This window comes from Oncorhynchus mykiss, chromosome 13, assembly GCF_013265735.2.
Source record: "Oncorhynchus mykiss isolate Arlee chromosome 13, USDA_OmykA_1.1, whole genome shotgun sequence".
Classification (NCBI taxonomy): Eukaryota; Metazoa; Chordata; class Actinopteri; order Salmoniformes; family Salmonidae; genus Oncorhynchus; species Oncorhynchus mykiss.
In genome coordinates, this window is record NC_048577.1 from 44,703,167 (window position 1) to 44,721,194 (window position 18,028).

At 45.3% G+C, this 18,028-nt stretch overlaps 1 protein-coding gene across 2 annotated transcripts in view; it reads left to right on the forward strand.

The window, feature by feature from the left end:
* The window catches only part of LOC110486511 (myosin-9), a 31,831-nt gene that overhangs the window by 3,632 nt on the left and 10,171 nt on the right, over positions 1–18,028 (forward strand). The window contains exons 2-15 of one of the 2 annotated variants that reach the window (XM_021558159.2): positions 8,728–9,062; positions 10,440–10,596; positions 11,432–11,459; positions 11,606–11,699; positions 12,394–12,414; positions 14,271–14,363; positions 14,486–14,549; positions 14,988–15,086; positions 15,166–15,309; positions 15,393–15,488; positions 15,734–16,005; positions 16,285–16,458; positions 16,722–16,895; positions 17,016–17,130. In XM_021558159.2, the coding sequence (XP_021413834.1) occupies positions 8,733–9,062; positions 10,440–10,596; positions 11,432–11,459; positions 11,606–11,699; positions 12,394–12,414; positions 14,271–14,363; positions 14,486–14,549; positions 14,988–15,086; positions 15,166–15,309; positions 15,393–15,488; positions 15,734–16,005; positions 16,285–16,458; positions 16,722–16,895; positions 17,016–17,130 (1,861 nt within the window). In that variant the 5' untranslated portion in view covers positions 8,728–8,732. The remainder of the gene's footprint in view (positions 1–8,727; positions 9,063–10,439; positions 10,597–11,431; positions 11,460–11,605; positions 11,700–12,393; positions 12,415–14,270; positions 14,364–14,485; positions 14,550–14,987; positions 15,087–15,165; positions 15,310–15,392; positions 15,489–15,733; positions 16,006–16,284; positions 16,459–16,721; positions 16,896–17,015; positions 17,131–18,028) is intronic. The other variant, XM_036941229.1, reaches the window with a different exon arrangement.

The window sequence follows — 18,028 nt, forward strand, 5'->3', positions numbered from 1 at the left end:
ATCACTATTTTAAATAACAGGTTGGATATCATGGATTCTTAGTATTACAGACATCAAACACAGGATATTACGTGCGTGCATACATCTGTGCTCTCTGATTCAGGCTTGAGTCATATTTTACTGCAGCTGGCTTGCCAGTCAAATTCTTTTAAACATTTATTTTACTGCCATTACTCTCGCTATCTATTTATATGTAATAAATTCATTCTATTGTTCAGTCTGGCTTGAACAATATGATTTGAATTGGGTCAATCGGATTGGTCGACTTGGCAGGGACACCCAATGTATCAGCTAAAAAGGCCTAGTGCAAATCCCACTACTAGGTCTATTCTACTGTTTGCTTACTTGTTTCTTTCCTTCCTCCTACTCCATTCTGTCAATTTCTCATACCTCCTATTTGGGGCCCCCTTCCCATCCTCCCTCTCACAGCACACACCTGTAGGGTTCCACTGACTGCAACAATAGCAGGAAATGACTAATCTATGTCTGGGGTTCCAAACAAACAAGGCTTGTTCTCACTTCTCTGGACTTAACCGTGGAAACACTGATTGCTGCTTGGTTTATGATGCATGCCAGGCCTATGCTGGGTGGGGGGATAGTTGTCCTTTATTAATTTATAGTGAACAAAAATAAAGCAACAATGGAACAATTTCCAACATTTTGAGTTACAGTTCATGTAAGGAAATCAGTCAACTGAAATAAATGAATTGGGCCCTAATCTATGGATTTCATATGACTGGGAAGACTGATATGCATTGGTTGGTCACAGATGCCTTCAAAAAAAGGTAGGGGCATGGATCAGAGAACCAGTTAGTATCTGGTGTGACCACAATTTGCCTCGTGCAGCGTGACACATCTCCTTCACATAGGATTGATCAGGCTGTTGATTGTGGAATGTCGTCCCGCTCCTCTTCAATGGCTGTGTGAAGTTGCTGGATATTGGTAGAACTGGAACATGCTGTCATATACATCAATCCAGAGCATCCCAAACATGCTCAATGGGTGACATGTATAAGTATGCAGGCCATGGAAGAACTGCTTCCAGGAATTGTGTACAGATCCTTGCGACATGGGACCGTGCATTATCATGCTGAAACATTAGATGACAGCGGCAGATGAATGGCACAACAAGGGGCCTCAGGATCTTTTCACGGTGTGTCTGTGCATTCAAATTGCCATTGATAAAATCTATTGTGTTCATTGTTCGTAGCTTATGCCTGCCCATACCATAACCCCACCACCACCATGGGGTGCTCTGTTGACATCAGCAAACCGCTCACCTACACCATGCCATACATGGTCTGCAGTTGGGATGTCAGTTGGACATACTGCAAAAATTCTCTAAAACGACGTTGGAGGCGGCTTATGGAAGAGAAATGAACGTTTAATTCTCTGGCAACATTTCGGGTGGACATTCCTCGAGTCAGCATGCCAATTGCACACTCCCTCAACTTGACACATCTGTGGCATTGTGTCGTCTGACAATTAAACATTAGTGTATTTTTACTGTCCCCGACACAAGCTGCACCTGTGTAATGATCATGCCGTTTAACTAGCTTCTTGATATGCCACACCTGTCAGATGAATTGTCTTGCCAAAGAAGAAATGCTCACTAAGAGGGATGTAGCCAAATTTGAGAAGCTTTTTGTGCGTATGGAACACTTCTGCAAATGTTTATTTCAGCTCATGAAACATATGACTAACACTTTATTGCGGTTATATTTTTATTCAATGTAACTAATGGAGAGAAGCAGATTACTAGTTAGGTAGAGGTCTTTTACACCATGTGGGTGGTGAAAAGCTACCTTGCATGTCAGAAAAGAGACTTTGTTCCATGTTGGGTGTGATCTGCGCACCTGATGTGTTTGGTTTTGTAGGCGTGTATACATGTATGTGTCAGACTGGCTATTGCCCAACAGTCAACTTGAGCACTCGAACACAGTTTCACACTGAACTTTGAAACGCTCTCTGCACGGGGACGTCCCTCTGACTGCCACTCCATATTTTATTCCTCTGTCAACACAAATGCAGGTCAGGTTCCATATGCCCAACTAGTTTCAATACAGCACATGTTCAACTGGCCGTGAGTGCTTTTTGTTTGACTGGTGAATAGCCTCCATAAACGCTAGACGCCATTTGTTGTCTTCATGTAGCCTAGACTACATAGTGATTCAAAGGGAGTGCTCTTATATTGTAGATAAGACTTCTAGTCAGAGGTAAGGAGATATAGGAGTTAGCAGACCAAAAGGGAGGGGATGGTTTAGTCTAAGTGAGGGTAAAAATGAGATGAAGACATCTTCAGTGTTCACGGTCAGGTGAAAGATGTTTTATGTCCTGAGTAGGGTTTAGAAAGACATGTTTATTTAAATGACTGAGGAAGCAGGTATGTATGACTCCCTCCAGCATTCTTTCACAACAGTTAAAAGGCTTATGTAACATTATCTAATATCAATGCGCTTTCGCTTGTTCAATATGGCTGTCAGAATGACAACAGAAATATGAGCCGTTTCATAAGCCCTTTGACCCCAAATCATTATACGTGTGTAGGCGTATGTGTCAGACTGACACCTACTGGCTGTCAACCAGTACAGTTAATATAATAATTCTAAAGGAAATGGTGCTGCAAGACTAACCGGTTGCTTAGAGTTTGTTTTTTATGTGCATCTCTAGTGAGGAATGTGGAAAAATAGTGGATAAGGGTTTGTCATGGAGTGTGGTTCGTTTCCAGGACTTAATTTACTGCAGTCTGCAGAGGGCTGAGAACTTCTCGTTTCAACGGTGTCTCCTGGCGCACTCTGCAAGAATTCACACAACAAAGTTCCACAAATGGCAAAATAGTTTTCCCGCTTTGTCATTTCCTCTTCCCCTCTCTCTCTCCTCGGCTCCCCCTCCCTCCCCTCTTTTAGGCAGGGAGACGGTGTCTGAGTCCATAATGAACTTAGACACACTCCACCTCTCCTGCCCTCTGGCCTCGTCTGGCAGTCACACTCTCTCCCTCAGGGCATCAGACAGTGGTGAGGACTAGAAGAGGTAAGGCCAGGGGGCAGGAGATGGAGCGAAAGGCCGTTGAAGCTTAACATGCATGCTAGACTGGACCCAACAAGAGACCATCTGATGACTAGAGTAGGGACGGACAGGGTAGGATGTGATATGAGGAGGATGTATTTATGGCTCCATTAATATTCCAGTCAATGGAGACCTATACCATGGCCAGTTGGCCACAGCTGTTTAACAGCTTTATAATGTGGCTGGTGGGATACAAGGCTTATTGTACATGGTCAGGTTTTAAATGTAGCCTTTGGTCTCTGACTGGTGAGATGGAGGATCAAGACCTTGGTTTTTCCAGCTACTCAGCATAGCTCTGTGTGAGGAGGAGCAGGGGAAGGCACTGAGCTGGAATGAATTGAGTGGAGAAAGGAGGGAGGGAAGGATGGCTCTGAGCAAGCAGCCCTTAGTGTGCCTTTTTAACGAGAGGGCCAGGAGTTGACAAGGACACTCCTTACTTCCTCCCTTTGTGCCTTCATTCTTGTCTCTGAAGTTGGTTCTAAACCCCCCCCCCTTGTTATTCAGCCCGTGGTTCCGCTCCTATCGTAGGCCACTTCTCTGACTAAGCACCACCCTTCCAAGATGTCGGAGTCTTTTTCTTAGCCTTGAATGACATGTTAGCTAGTCATTGATTGTCAGATGGGTTCGGTCACATTTAGGGACTGTTGGAGGGATTGGTTTCCTTGTATTCCACGTGTCGCCTTCATTAATCTGTAACTCTGCATGAGTAACTACCAGAACGGCTAATCTCAATGTAGCCAACCTTCAATAGATCAGTCTGTTTGTACAGCTGAACAGAGTTTAACGTGACAAGACATGGGGGGGCCTTGCAACTGCGCAGTACTTGGCTTCAGGCTTAGTGGCGTCCCAGGTTGAGTGAGGACGTGGCCAGACAGAAGGCTGTGGACTTTGGTGGCCAGACAGAAGGCTGTGGACTTTGGTGGCCAGACAGAAGGCTGTGGACTTTGGTGGCCAGACAGAAGGCTGTGGACTTTGGTGGCCAGACAGAAGGCTGTGGACGTTGGTGGCCAGACAGAAGGCTGTGGACGTTGGTGGCCAGACAGAAGGCTGTGGACGTTGGTGGCCAGACAGAAGGCTGTGGACGTTGGTGGCCAGACAGAAGGCTGTGGACTCTGAGTCATAATAAAATACGTCGGTCTACCCAGTGTTCTCTTAATGCCATAGACATTGCCTAGCCTGTACATCATTGACAACGGCTGACCATCACACTTCAGGTTTGCCTTCACTTTTCAATGTAGAGCACCTTCCATAGAATGACTATGAAAAGAATAGATGTGGTTATAAATGTAGCCCTGTGCTGCTCTCAGGAGATGGATGGAGGAGATGCGTCACTGACTAATCTGTGTCAAGACGACGTGTATAGGACGCAGCACAGGCCTCTTCTCCCTCCCCAGGGCCGTCCAAAACGGCTGCATGCTCTCCTTTTTGAAGTCTCATTTTATCATTGTTATTTCTGTTCAATATCATTGTTATATTCCTATCCTGCTGGCTTATCCATGTCTTGCTGGTAGACAATACAAGCTCAACTCTCTGGCCCCCATCCTGCCTCCACTCAACAGATGGCCTGTATATGTTTGAGCTGCTTGTTTGACTTTGTTTTCATGTAGGCCACACGTTTTTTTTCTTCTCTCTTCATGCTACACGCCCACGTTAGCCTAGCTGACGCTGATAAGAATCAATCCCAGAGCGTTGGTGTGTTGAGGCTGTACTCCCTACTGCTTGTTTTTGCCAAGCAGGAAAACAATGGTTAACTATTGCAGTCAGGCATTAGCTGTGTTAGGACTGCATGGAACTGACTAGACTGCCCCTTGGTGTGGTTGCTGGTTATGTTTGCCTAACGTTGCAGATGGTTAGGCCCTGCCACAGTCAACTGTTATACTGTACAGCCTGTGGGTGCATTACCAGGGCTAGGTGATATTGATGTATCGTGAGTGTTTTTAAGGGCTCGAACACACCAATAGCGTTTGCCTGCTTAGAGCACTTTGCAACCAATTTTTTAAAATATAAAAAAATATGTCAAATCTCGCAAAAATGTCCTCAGACATCAACAGCGTGCTGAAAAATTGGTTGACGAATGGGAGATCCACATCCGTTTCAACGTGTGCGATCCTCGACTGATGTGGTGATGGGAGTAGAGGCAGAGAGACTGGAAGGAAAGACCAGGAGACTGGTGATCAGAGGAAAGAAATGTGCAGCATTCCTTTGCTCTCTGTCTTTGATAAAGGGTCAGTATGGGAGGAATGTGACCCTGGAAGACTGGATAAACAGAGGGGGGGTGGGGAGAGGGAGACTGGAGCTGACCGAGAGGAGTCTGGGGGGACTAATTTGTGATGTACCTCACTCTAAAGTAGGAAACGGTGAAGTAAGGGTTGGGAAAGGGGAGGGTGTAGTGATGGAAGTCAGCTGTAGAGCTCTGAGGAGGGAGAAGAATGGTGCTACAGTCCTAGTTCCCTAACTTATATCAGGGTTAATGTGCCGTTTTTAGTATTTCTCATAACCCTCTGTCAGCAGTGCAGTACAGCCTTTCTCAATACATTCTCAAACATCTACTTGCCCTAGCCTTTGTGTGCAGTAGACTGCATTGCCCCCAGTGTAGGTTAACATGCCTATAAAATAACTTTTCCCCATTCTACATCAGGTAAACCTCACATTCAATAATGCTGCTATTTCGTAAGAATAGCTTTATGATGGCAGGCACTGTAAGAGAACTTGCCACCTGTAAACCCCCCCCCCCCCAAGATTTCACAAACTGCATTTCCAAATTATCCAAACAGAAACTCTGCCAACAAACAAAGCTCATAAGTATGGTAAAGTGGAAAAAAAACTTGTAACCTTTTTGAGTGTGTGCTGTCTTGCAAAGTTGAGTATGTAAAACAAAACATTGCCATTTGTTGTAAAATGTTAAATTTTATTTCTACCCTAGGGAGTAAAGGAAAGTTTTAGGCTAACGACCCTGGCGGTGGTGGGAAAGCACAACTCTCCCGTTGTTGGAATGTTCAGATAATGGCCTTCCCTTTTCTCTACCTCTGTGTATAGCTAAACGTTATGAAACACCCGTCCCTCACCCCCACTGGATTCTGGTAATACTTGTCTTGTCTCTCCATGTGGGTTACACCATGGAACTGACTTCAATGACTTAAAGATGTTGTTCATGAGCTGTGAACCGGTCCTGTTTGGGCCTGCAAGCCATGTCGCTCACGTCTGGCATTGTGGTTATTTTACACAAGCGTTGTAAACAAGATTCAAGACTGAACATTGTGTTTAGGCCTTTAACCCCAAAGTATTTTAACTTTTAGTCCCTTGAATGTTCTCCAACATTTTTGAATGTTGGAGGTTCCTCAAGCCTCATTATGTATGTCTATTAGCCTCCCACTCTGACGTGCTCCTCGTCCCTAGAAACCGAACGTTGCGAAACGCATTGTTTTTGAAGATTTTCCTCCAAGTATGTAATCAATGAAGTCTGTCCCAAAACCACATATTTAAATGAGATGGTCAGCACATGTTGCACATTACCATGAATATACAGTTGAAGTCAGAAGTTTACATACACCTTAGCCAAATACATTCAAACCCAGTTTTTGACAATTCCTGACATTTAATCCTAGTAAAAATTCCCTGTCTTAGGTCAGTTAGGATCACCACTTTATTTTAAGAATGTGTAATGTCAGAATAGTAGAGAACGATTTCAGCTTTTATTTCTTTCATCACATTCCCAGTGGGTCAGAAGTTTACATTCACTCGATTAGTATTTGGTTGCATTGCCTTTAAATTGTTTAACTTGGGTCAAATGTTTTGGGTAGCCTCCCACAATAAGTTGGGTGAATTTTGGCCCATTCCTCCTGACATAGCTGGTGTAACAGTCAGGTTTGTTGGCCTCCTTGCTCACACATGCTTTTTCAGTTCTGCCCACAAATTTTCTATAGGATTGAGGTCAGGGCTTTGTGATGGCCACTCCAATAACTTGACTTTGTCCATAAGGCCATTTTGCCATAACTTTGGAAGTATGCTTGGGGTCATTGTCCATTTGGAAGACCCATCTGCGACCAGGCTTTGACTTCCTCACTGATGCTTTGAGATGTCGCTTCAATATATCCACATAAATTTCCTTCCTCATAATGCCATGTATTTTGTGAAGTGCACCAGTCCCTCCTGCAGCAAAGCACCCCCACAACATGATGCTACCACCCCCGTGCTTCACGGTTGGGATGTAGTTCTTCGGCTTACAAGCCGTCCCCTTTTTCCTCCAAGCATAACGATGGTCATTATGGCCAAACAGTTCTATTTTTGTTTCATCAGACCAGAGGACATTTCTCCAAAAAGTACGATATTTGTCCCCGTGTGCAGTTGCAAACCGTCGTCTGGCATTTTTATGGTGGTTTTGGAGCAGTGGCTTCCTTGCCTTAAGGTTGTCGGTTTCATAGGACTCGTTTGACTGTGGATATAGGTACTTTTGTACTTGTTTCATCCAGCATCTTCACAAGGTCCTTTGCTGCTGTTCTGGGATTGATTTGAACTTTTCACACCGAAGTACGTTCATCTCTTGGAGACAGAACGCGTCTCCATCCTGAGCGGGATGACGACTGCGTGGTCCCATGGTGTTACTTGCGTACTATTGTTTGTACAGTTGAATGTGGTAAATGTTTGTAAATTGCTCCGAAGGATGAACCAGACTTGTGGAGGTCTAGAATTGTTTTTCTGAGGTCTTGACTGATTTATTTGGATTTTCCCAGGATGTCAAGCAGAGAGGCACTGCATTTGAAGGTAGGCCTTGAAATGCATCCACAGGTACACCTCCAATTGACTCAAATGATGTCAATTAGCCTATTAGAAGCTTCTAAAGCCATTACATCATTTTCTGGAATTTTCCGAGCTGTTTAAAGGCACAGTCAACTTAGTGTATGTAAACTTCTGACCCACTGGAATTGTGATACAGTGAATTATAAGTGAAATAATCTGTCTGTTAACAATTGTTGGAAAAATTACTTGTCATGCACAAAGTAGATGTCCTAACCGGCTTGACAAAAGTATAGTTTGTTTAACAAGACATTTGTGGAGTGGTTGAAAAACAAATTTTAATGACTGTTCTAAGTATGTAAACCTCCGACTTCAACTAAGTTTCACAGCACTGTAAGTTACGATTTTTTAGAGACCTTCTTGGCTGGAGAAGGAGCGCGGCCTTTAATTTGATTTAGCATCCGTAGCTGTTGCCTGAATAGTGGGGCCTTGTTGAGATAAGTGTGTTTTATGTTGACCTGACCTAACCTGAGCGCTCCATGTTGTAGAGGAAACATTGGTGACCCCGACATTCCTCAGACATTACATCAAGGCAAACGGCCAGGGACCAGACCTCTCTGACAGACAACTCACAACCCAACAAACTTTCTGGGCAGTGGCTAGCTTTAGATCAGAACAACCCATGGGTATTGTGGATATAGATTGCCGCAAGGGTGAAATAAAATTATCCCCACATTCTTGTTTTGGGGATAGATATAGCTTTGTAGTTTAAGGGAAGTCTTTGTTTACTTGGCTCAGTATATGTCAGGACTGTTGCTCATTTACGTCAGGTTTGTTTGTTGGTTGCGGTCTAACTAAATAGAATTTGTACTACAACTAAATGCTCGATTTCCTAGCCCTAACCAACTTCTGGGTCTCTTTCCACAGCAACCATGGCGACGGACGCAGACAAGTTCCTGTACGTGGACCGCAACATGGTCAACAACCCTCTGGCCCAGGCAGACTGGGCCACCAAGAAGCTGGTGTGGGTGCCGTCGGAGCGGCTGGGCTTCGAGGCAGGATCTGTGAAGGAGGAGCGAGGTGAAGAGTGCCTGGTGGAGCTGGCAGACTCTGGCAAGAAGGTGAAAGTCAACAAGGATGACATCCAGAAGATGAACCCGCCCAAGTTCAGCAAGGTGGAAGACATGGCTGAGCTCACCTGCCTGAACGAGGCCTCGGTGCTGCACAACCTCAAGGAGAGATATTACTCTGGCCTCATTTACGTGAGTATTATATACAAGGCACACACTGAACTGAAGGACACAGTCCCAGCCTGTAGAACCTGAAAAAGAAATTCTGATACTACAGCACATTGAAGGACCTCACCTCATTGTATAATACATGTGTCAGTCATTACTCTGTGTTCATGTGAACACTCCTGACTCACTCTTGCCCCCCCATACGAGAGCTGATTTTTAGCTGTTATCCAAGGTCTTGCTTAATGCTGGTTACGAAAGTACTGTCTGCTCATGTCACGACTTGGCCTGGTTCCAAACCAGTTTGTCCTCCTTTCCTGCCCCATTAAGCCAATTGTGTCAGATGACCCATTATGTGCAGGTTGCCATCCCAAATGAAAGGCTGTAATGTTTACCAAACATACGAGTATGTTCAGTCCTCCCTTTCTGGCTCCCTTCCCTCTCTTACTCGCTCCTTCTGTGTTTGGAGTACTGCTGTAAACAGGAATCTGCAGGGAACAATACTCTCCTGGGGGGGGGTAAAGCTGTTCAGAGTTGAGTTTTAAATGGAGATGGAATGTAAATCGTGCTCTAATTATTGTTCCCCCATAATGCCATTTATCCCTCTGTCCACGACGGAGTGAATTGGTGCCTGCTACATTGGGCTTTGACCCGGTCAAGTCAACACACCCTGGCCCTCTTGGGGTTTGGGTCCTGCCGTGTTGTGCGCCACTGAACCGGGTACCCTTCTGAAACCTCCCCCCTTGGGAGAGGCAACTGAGACAGCTACCAGAAGCAAGGGCAATGGGGAGTGGAGGACAGGAATGTAGCTGAGAGGGAAGGAAATAGAAATATGGAGGGCTGATGAACAAAAGTGAAGTGGGGAGGAGAGCTGCTCCAGATGCCCATACCAAGATGAGGGGAGGCTTTAGATAGGTATAATGAAAGGGACAGAGGGGGTGGGGTGAAATTACCTCGGATGATGTCACTGTTTGGTAGAAGGTCTTGGTGATTGTGAAACATGACTGATCAAGCCCAGCCTCTGGCTGTAGTCAGGGAGGGAGATTGGGAAATAAAGTATGGAGCTGGTGTTGACGACAGACTTGGAGAGGGTTAGATTCAGAAAATAATGTTCACCATGATCTCCCCATATACATCTGTCCAGTCTTGTTCTTGACTGTAGACCATCAATTATAAAATATACAGTCAGTTTAAACTATTACATTGGCAGGTCGGAGTGATTTCTACTGCAGTCTCTCACTGATGTCACTTCAATTAAAATTCTGTCGATCTCAAGACTAGCCAAAATCCAATGTAAGAAGGCCAGTCAAGTCCGACTCTAGTGTTCTTGGTTCAGGACATGGATAGAGGAGAGCATGTATGTTCAGTAGCCAATATTAATAAGTGTTTCTCTTTGTATCACAGACATACTCTGGGCTCTTCTGTGTGGTTATAAACCCCTATAAGAATCTGCCCATCTACTCAGAAGAGATTGTGGATATGTACAAGGGCAAGAAGAGGCATGAAATGCCCCCCCATATTTATGCCATCACTGACACGGCCTACAGGAGCATGATGCAGGGTAAGCCAAGGTCCTTATTATACTACAACATCGTAGTAAGTAACCTAGCAAATGTATTCAGATAAGGCTAATGAGTAAAACGGTAGTATTATTGGTAGTATTTTAACATCCATGTTTAGTAAGATCATTTGTCTAGAAGATAAGAATCGGTTCAGACTCCTCCCAGGCACACTTGGATCTGAAAGTCTGCATTTAAGTAGTGAAGCGTTAGCCTTGATTTCTGAGGGTTCCTGCCTTCCATAACCAAGGAAAGGCCATTAGTTAGTCTGTAAGGGAATGTAGTCTACATGCAGTACATTCTCAGTACTCTCTTTCTCAGACCCATTACCTTGATGTACTGTTTGGTGTTGTCAGGCTGTCCATTCACTCCCTCTTGTCTTGTTAGTCCATGGTTGGCCCCCATTTAAGTAAAGGGAGTCATTTAACTCTAGAGGAGAGGGAGGGAGTTACCGTGCAGTATGGGGATGGTTAAGTGGCTTGTTGGTTAAAAGGCATCACCCTTTCCATTCGCAGGAAGCCGGGTATTGATTTCCTGTGTGACCAATGCGCTTCCTGTTTCAGAGACAAAAATGTGGTGCATGTGCTCCTGAGATAGCAAATACACACTGTAGAATTCACATTTTATATGAAGCCAGCTGGCAACAACATACTTTAGTTGTTCTGACAATGGAACTGAAGTTCCTCTGCACCACAAGCACCCATGAAGGGCTGCAAGTAATAGCAGAAACTATTCTGTCACTATTGAATTCAACTGTCCCCTCATGTTATTCAATCCAACTTAATGCATGTAATATGGACCTTTTTTTAAAAATCTTGGCCCCACCTCTTTTCACAGACCGTGAAGACCAGTCCATTCTTTGCACGTGAGTCTTGAGCACAACTCTATGAACAGCAAATCTTGGTCTCTCAACATGACCTTGAAATATCAATGTTTGGTGTGATAATGCTGATAACCGATTTAAGGAAGTCACTTTTTTGATTCTGTCCTCCTTCCTTTTCTCTTCCACAGAGGAGAGTCTGGTGCTGGGAAGACGGAGAACACCAAGAAGGTCATTCAGTATCTGGCCCATGTGGCCTCTTCCCACAAGACCAAGAAAGACCAGGTCAGTCATCTACTCTACTATTCTCTCTCATAATTCCCTCTCCTCTTCATTTCTCTCTCTACTCTCTTTCCTATTCCTTTTTTTCTTTCTCTTCACCATGCTCTCACACTCTGCGTGGGCCTGGTTTCCTATGGTCCTTTATCAGCTCGGAACCAGGCTTTTCCGAGTCCTCAATGTTCAACTACTTGTACTGTGATTGTATGTGCGTTTGAGAAATAGTGTTGCCAGTGGTACTTAACATTACATCATTGTCAAGCCATCGCCATATTGTTCCAGGTCTTGGATAGGTGCTGCTTCTACATCAGTCACACTGCTCTATGGTGCCATAGAGGACCTCTAAATAAGGGTTGGCCAGTCTTGGTTCTTTAAGACTGACCGTAGCACTGCAGGAGGTAGATTAAACTCCCTTGGTAGCTGGTTCATAGTGTGATATCAAAACCACAGTGGAATGACTATATTATTCCTTTTGTTGACATTCCTCCTCCAGCGGCTGAGCTGAATCAAAGTGACCTCCGGTCAACTCTATAAAGCCATGAGACAAAATGTAACCCTGCAGTGCTGTAGTTGGCCATCCCTGTGATGGATGCAGCTGTGACTACAGGGTTCAAGAGAGGCCCAGTCTTTTCTGAAAGCAGACCAGTATCTGTATCTATCATTCCTTTGAGGTTGTGTGTTTCTCTTTTCCCATCAACAGACCAGCTCGTTCCTGTCACATGTGAGTTACCCCCCCCCCCCCCCATCACCCCCCTTCCTTCCTCTCCCATCACACATCTCTGGATCTCCTCCTCCACACCCTTCCTCCCTCTCCTTGGCTCTTGCACTGTCGCTCCCTCCTCCCCCGTGCTGCTGGAGCGTGCTCTTTGGTGGGCTAGTGGGTCACTTGGAAGTGTAGGTCACATGACCAGTGTCAGTCCAGAGGAAGGAATGTTCTTTATTAAAGGGGAAATTGCCATTAGAATTCAGCCAGACAAAACTGAGAGCGCATCCCTTTTTGTATTGTTGATTTGATCTTCTAAATACTAAGTTTAAAGATGTTTAATGAGTAAACAGCTCTGCAGTTTGACAAGTCTGGCTGAATTTTGCGTAACGCTGTTGATCCTTTGTTTTCCCCCTGGTGGTTCCAGAAGTGTGATTGATGTGTTCACCTGTGTGTGAGACTCCATCATGTCTGCTTGCTGTGTGTGTGTTCCAGTGTGTCTGTTCAGAGATCTGGTCAACGTTCTCTCAGCTCCCTCTCCATTTCTCACTCTTTGTCCACACCATTTTAAAGATCTCTGGACAAACTCACTGAGTTGCTGTGTGCATTGTGACGCCAGTGGACTAGTTGTATAAGTGTGTGTTCGTTCACTGGGGATGCTTCATACCAGTCAACAGATCCATTATTCCCTGCTCCTTACTACCGTTTAAAGCCTGATAGTGGTGTAATGTATAGGATTAGTTAGGGATTGGTTTTACACTAACATTGTCCTTGAAGATTCAGGGTAAAAGGTTCAGTGAGCTCCTCAGATTGATAACATTGACAAAGCCACTACTATAGCAGCTTCATTTTTAACATTTTGAGTCATTTTAGCAGACACTCTTATCCAGGAAGAGTTACAGGAGCAATTAGTGTTAGTGCCTTGCTCAAGGGGACACTGACAAATGTTACACCTAGTCGGCTCGGGGATGCGAACCAGCAACCTCTTAACTGCTATGCTATGTAAGAATATTAGTGCAAGTCTGTATTTTTATTGGGTGGATTGAAGTGATTTCCACCCAATATGTGCCAAGCTCCTCACATGTTGACACCGCCTCAGCTGTAACAGACTCTTGAAGGTTATCAGTAGGCTTTCCTGTCCATGCATTAGATCCTTTTAAAATTGAAGTTCACTGTAGTATTACTAATGGCATTTTAGATGGAGTCATGTGCATGGATCCACCTGTACAACAGTCTGAAGTAGAGCTCAGTGTGAACTATGTACAGATTTCTGGCTGTAGGGGTTGTGTATACTTCATGTCGGTGTAGTGAATCTTGACAGTCAGTTCTCTGCATGGGGTCTGGGGGTTACTCTGGGTGAAGGGTTACTGATGAGGGCCACAGGGTTGTCCATTGGGTCTCAAGGTGTGGGCACTAACACTGCGCTGTGTGTGGGGTATTGTGGACTTGTGTATGTTCCCGTGTGTTGTGATTTTCAATGGTCTGCATGCAGTTTTTTATTTTCTCCATAAGTAAGGTAATGCAGTTGTGTGAATAATCGTATGACTTATGATTAAATGATGGGTGTGAAAAGGTAACATCCAAACACATCAAATGTTTAAGCAACTGAAATCCTCATAATTAAGTGAAACTAAAGTAAATTTAAAGCAGATGACTGTAGTTCTCACAGTGCATGACTACGAATCATCCATTGGAATCACCAAAGGTATTCACAGTTTGAGCCCACTGCTGAGAAAGGACAAATGGCATGTCCTGTTAGTGTCACTATAGAATTTGCACTAATCTAGATGTGTCCTTATAAGGAGGTGGTGGTTTAAAGAATCCAATGGGATAAAGTCATTGGTTGATAGAGCGGTTCTGTGTTTGTCCTCTAGGGTGAGCTGGAGAAGCAGCTGCTGCAAGCTAACCCCATCCTGGAGGCCTTTGGAAACGGAAAGACTGTCAAGAACGACAACTCATCTCGATTCGTAAGACCTTTTTTTAAATCTCTTAGTGATGCTTGTGGTTTGACTTCAATTTTTTTTTTTTTTTTTTTTTGGACAAGTATTTCCTGCTTCCTTAGTCATTCACTATGTTCTCTCTCTCCCAGGGAAAATTCATCAGGATTAACTTCGATGTCAACGGATACATCGTGGGGGCCAACATTGAAACCTGTATCCTTCATACTATGTTAACCACAATGAAATTCACTCCCTCATTTGAAATATACAATAATTTGGGGTCCTGAGTGGTGCAGCGGTGTAAGGCACTGCATCTCAGTCCTAGAGGCGTCACTACAGACACCCTGGTTCGAATCCAGGCTGTATCATAACCAGCCGTGTTTGGAAGTCCCATAGGGCGGCTCACAATTGGCCCAACGTCATCCAGGCTAGGGTTTGGCCGGTGTAGGCCTTCGTTGTAAATAAGAATTTGTTCTTAACTGACTTGCCTAGTTAAATAAAAATGCCTTAGTCTATAGATTTGAAGTGTAGTTTAACTCCAGACATCTGTTAGTCTTTCCAATAAACTAGTAAGTCACACACACTTGCCCCGGCCAGTAGAAGCTCACAATCCAGTCTGAATGAGTGGCTCCTTGACAGTCTAACCACCAGACCTGCTGGAGAAGTCCCGTGCCATCCGCCAGGCCAAAGACGAGAGGACCTTCCATGTCTTCTATTACATGCTCACTGGTGCTGGAGACAAACTGCGCTGTAAGCCTCCTTCGTTATCAACTTTATCAAGTACAGCTAACTGTGCATATCAGATGTAATAACTCTGTGCTCCCCTCAGCCGAGCTGTGTCTGGAGGGATACAACAACTACCGCTTCCTGGTCAATGGAAACGTGACCATCCCTGGCCAGCAGGATAAGGACCTGTTCACCGAGACCCTGGAGGCCTTTAGGATCATGGGCATTCCAGAGGATGAGCAGATTGGTGAGGGGGAGGATGGGACACACTACCCTCTCACTGGTTTACTTTGGGGGGGTGTGACTCTAACCTCTGGACTCCTCATGCAGGTCTGCTGAAGGTGGTGTCTTCCGTGCTCCAGCTGGGCAACATGAGCTTTAAGAAGGAGCGCCATTCAGACCAGGCCTCCATGCCTGACGACACGGGTACAGCAAACCTTTATGTGGGCTGGTTTGATCATGACAAGGAGATCCTAGTATCTGTCAATTACACTCTACTGACCAGCAGATTATACACTTTTCAGTCCACCAGAATTATTTTTTGTTTCAAAGTCTAGTTCCATGCACTGCTGTAGGCATCAAACTGTTATTCCCTGGGGGGGTCCCTCCCGGGGTCCCTCCCTCTCAACACTAACTCTCATCTCTCTGTCCCCCATCCCGCCCTGTCATAGCTGCTCAGAAGGTGTGCCACCTGATGGGCATGAGCGTGACAGACTTCACCCGTGCCATCCTGTCCCCTCGTATCAAGGTGGGCAGGGACTACGTGCAGAAGGCCCAGACCCAGGAACAGGCTGAGTTTGCAGTGGAGGCCCTGGCCAAGGCCACCTACGAGAGGATGTTCCGCTGGCTGGTGATGAGGATCAACAAGGCCCTGGACAAGACCAAGAGACAGGGAGCCTCCTTCATCGGCATCCTGGACATCGCTGGCTTTGAGATCTTTGAGGTAAACTGGAGTGGGGGAAAGACCAATGCGATTACAATGTTTTGAGTAAGACCCAGAGGGTATATTTGTTAAAAGCGATTTCCTCTTCTCTCGCCATCTCCACTTATCTAGTAAGACAGAATGGGGGTGAAATTCAGGTGGATGCCTACAGGGAATCTGTTTTCACCTGTCTAGTTCTTTCACATCACTGCAGACTAGGAAAAGGGGACAAATACACTTGAGCCTCTTAGTTTTTGTTCATGATGGTGAATGCACTTTCTGATTTTCTTTCTCCTCTAGCTGAACTCATTTGAGCAGCTGTGCATCAACTACACCAACGAGAAGCTGCAGCAGCTGTTCAACCACACCATGTTCATCCTGGAGCAGGAGGAGTACCAGAGGGAGGGCATCGAGTGGAGCTTCATCGACTTCGGCCTGGACCTGCAGCCCTGCATCGACCTGATTGAGAAGCCTGTGAGTCTACCCCTCTGAACCTTCGTATCTCCCTACCTTTAATCATGTACTGTATACTCCCTTTCTCACTCCACCCTTCCCTGTATGTAACTCCCTGTTAACCTCTCACTTCCTACAGTCTCATCCCTTTCTCCCAATCCTCTCCCATATCTCGCCACCTCCCTTTCTCTTCCCCCTCCATCTCTTTCAGTTAGGTCCCATGCTATGCTGCACCTCCAGGCTCCCTGGTCTCTCTGTAAGCCTTGTTCTCTGCTCTCCCTCAGGCTAGCCCCCCTGGTATCCTGGCCCTTTTGGATGAGGAGTGCTGGTTCCCCAAAGCCACTGACAAGAGCTTTGTGGAGAAGGTCCTGCAGGAGCAGGGCACCCACTCCAAGTTCCACAAGCCCAAGAAACTGAAAGATGAGGCTGACTTCTGCATCATTCACTACGCCGGGAAGGTAAACAGACCAGTAATGAAGGCAAAGCTTAGACTCTGCTTAAACTGTGCGCCCTTGGACATCATGTCCCAGGCAAACCTTGTGTAATACTATTGTCTATATGTTGTGCCGTCTCCTCAGGTGGACTACAAGGCTGACGAGTGGCTGATGAAGAACATGGACCCTCTGAACGACAACGTGGCCACGCTGCTCAACCAGTCCACTGACAAGTTTGTGTCTGAACTGTGGAAGGATGGTGAGTGAAGCCAATGATGAGAGTTAGCAACCAGTAAGAAGAACAGACTTAAGTGGATTAACCTTCATGCTGGGAATTGCTGCTATGTTTTCAGTGAAGGGTCTCTTCCTGTCTCATATCCACTTTTCTCTCTCGTCTCGTATCCAATGTCTGGTGTCTGGACCTTTGTTCTTACCAATCACTCTGTTTTGGTTTCTATCCATCTGCTCCTCTGTACGACCCGTTTTCGTCTGTTATTCTCCCTGTTACTGGGTCTCAGAGGTACAGAGGTCTCAGAGAGCCTATTTTTATCAGCGTTTTCCTTTTCTCCACTCAGATTCAGGTGACTCTTTCTTTTGTCTCCTTTATTTACTCCAATTCTGCTCATCCTTCTGTTCACACTAATATGAACCTTTCCATCTTCTCAGCATCAACTGCCTATGTTTTTATCCTGTCTTCATACCCTGTTTTCCCTGTGGCTCAATGTTGATTTACCATATATATTTACAAGGGGTTGTAATGACTGCCCCCCCCTCCCCCCCAGCTCTGTGTGCAGTGAGATCTACTACTTGTTGCTCTTTCATTGGACTCTCCTTCTCTCCCTCTGTGTAATAGTGTGGTTTGGGACCCCTGGTGTTGCTCATGGGTACTGCAGCAATGGGTATATACTGCATGGGTTTGGTTCCGTCGTCACCAATACAAACATGCCCACAAATGCACAGTTTGTCACAAAACATTGATTTCCACATAGTATGTCAGTTCGCACCACACATTTGACATATTAAGATGGTGGCATAGTGTAAGCAGTTACGTGTGTGTATACACACACACACACACACACACACACACACTTCACTCACTGCATCGAGTTGCGTCTCATTCTAGTGTGATTCCCTCCTACCCCACGCTTCACTGGCAT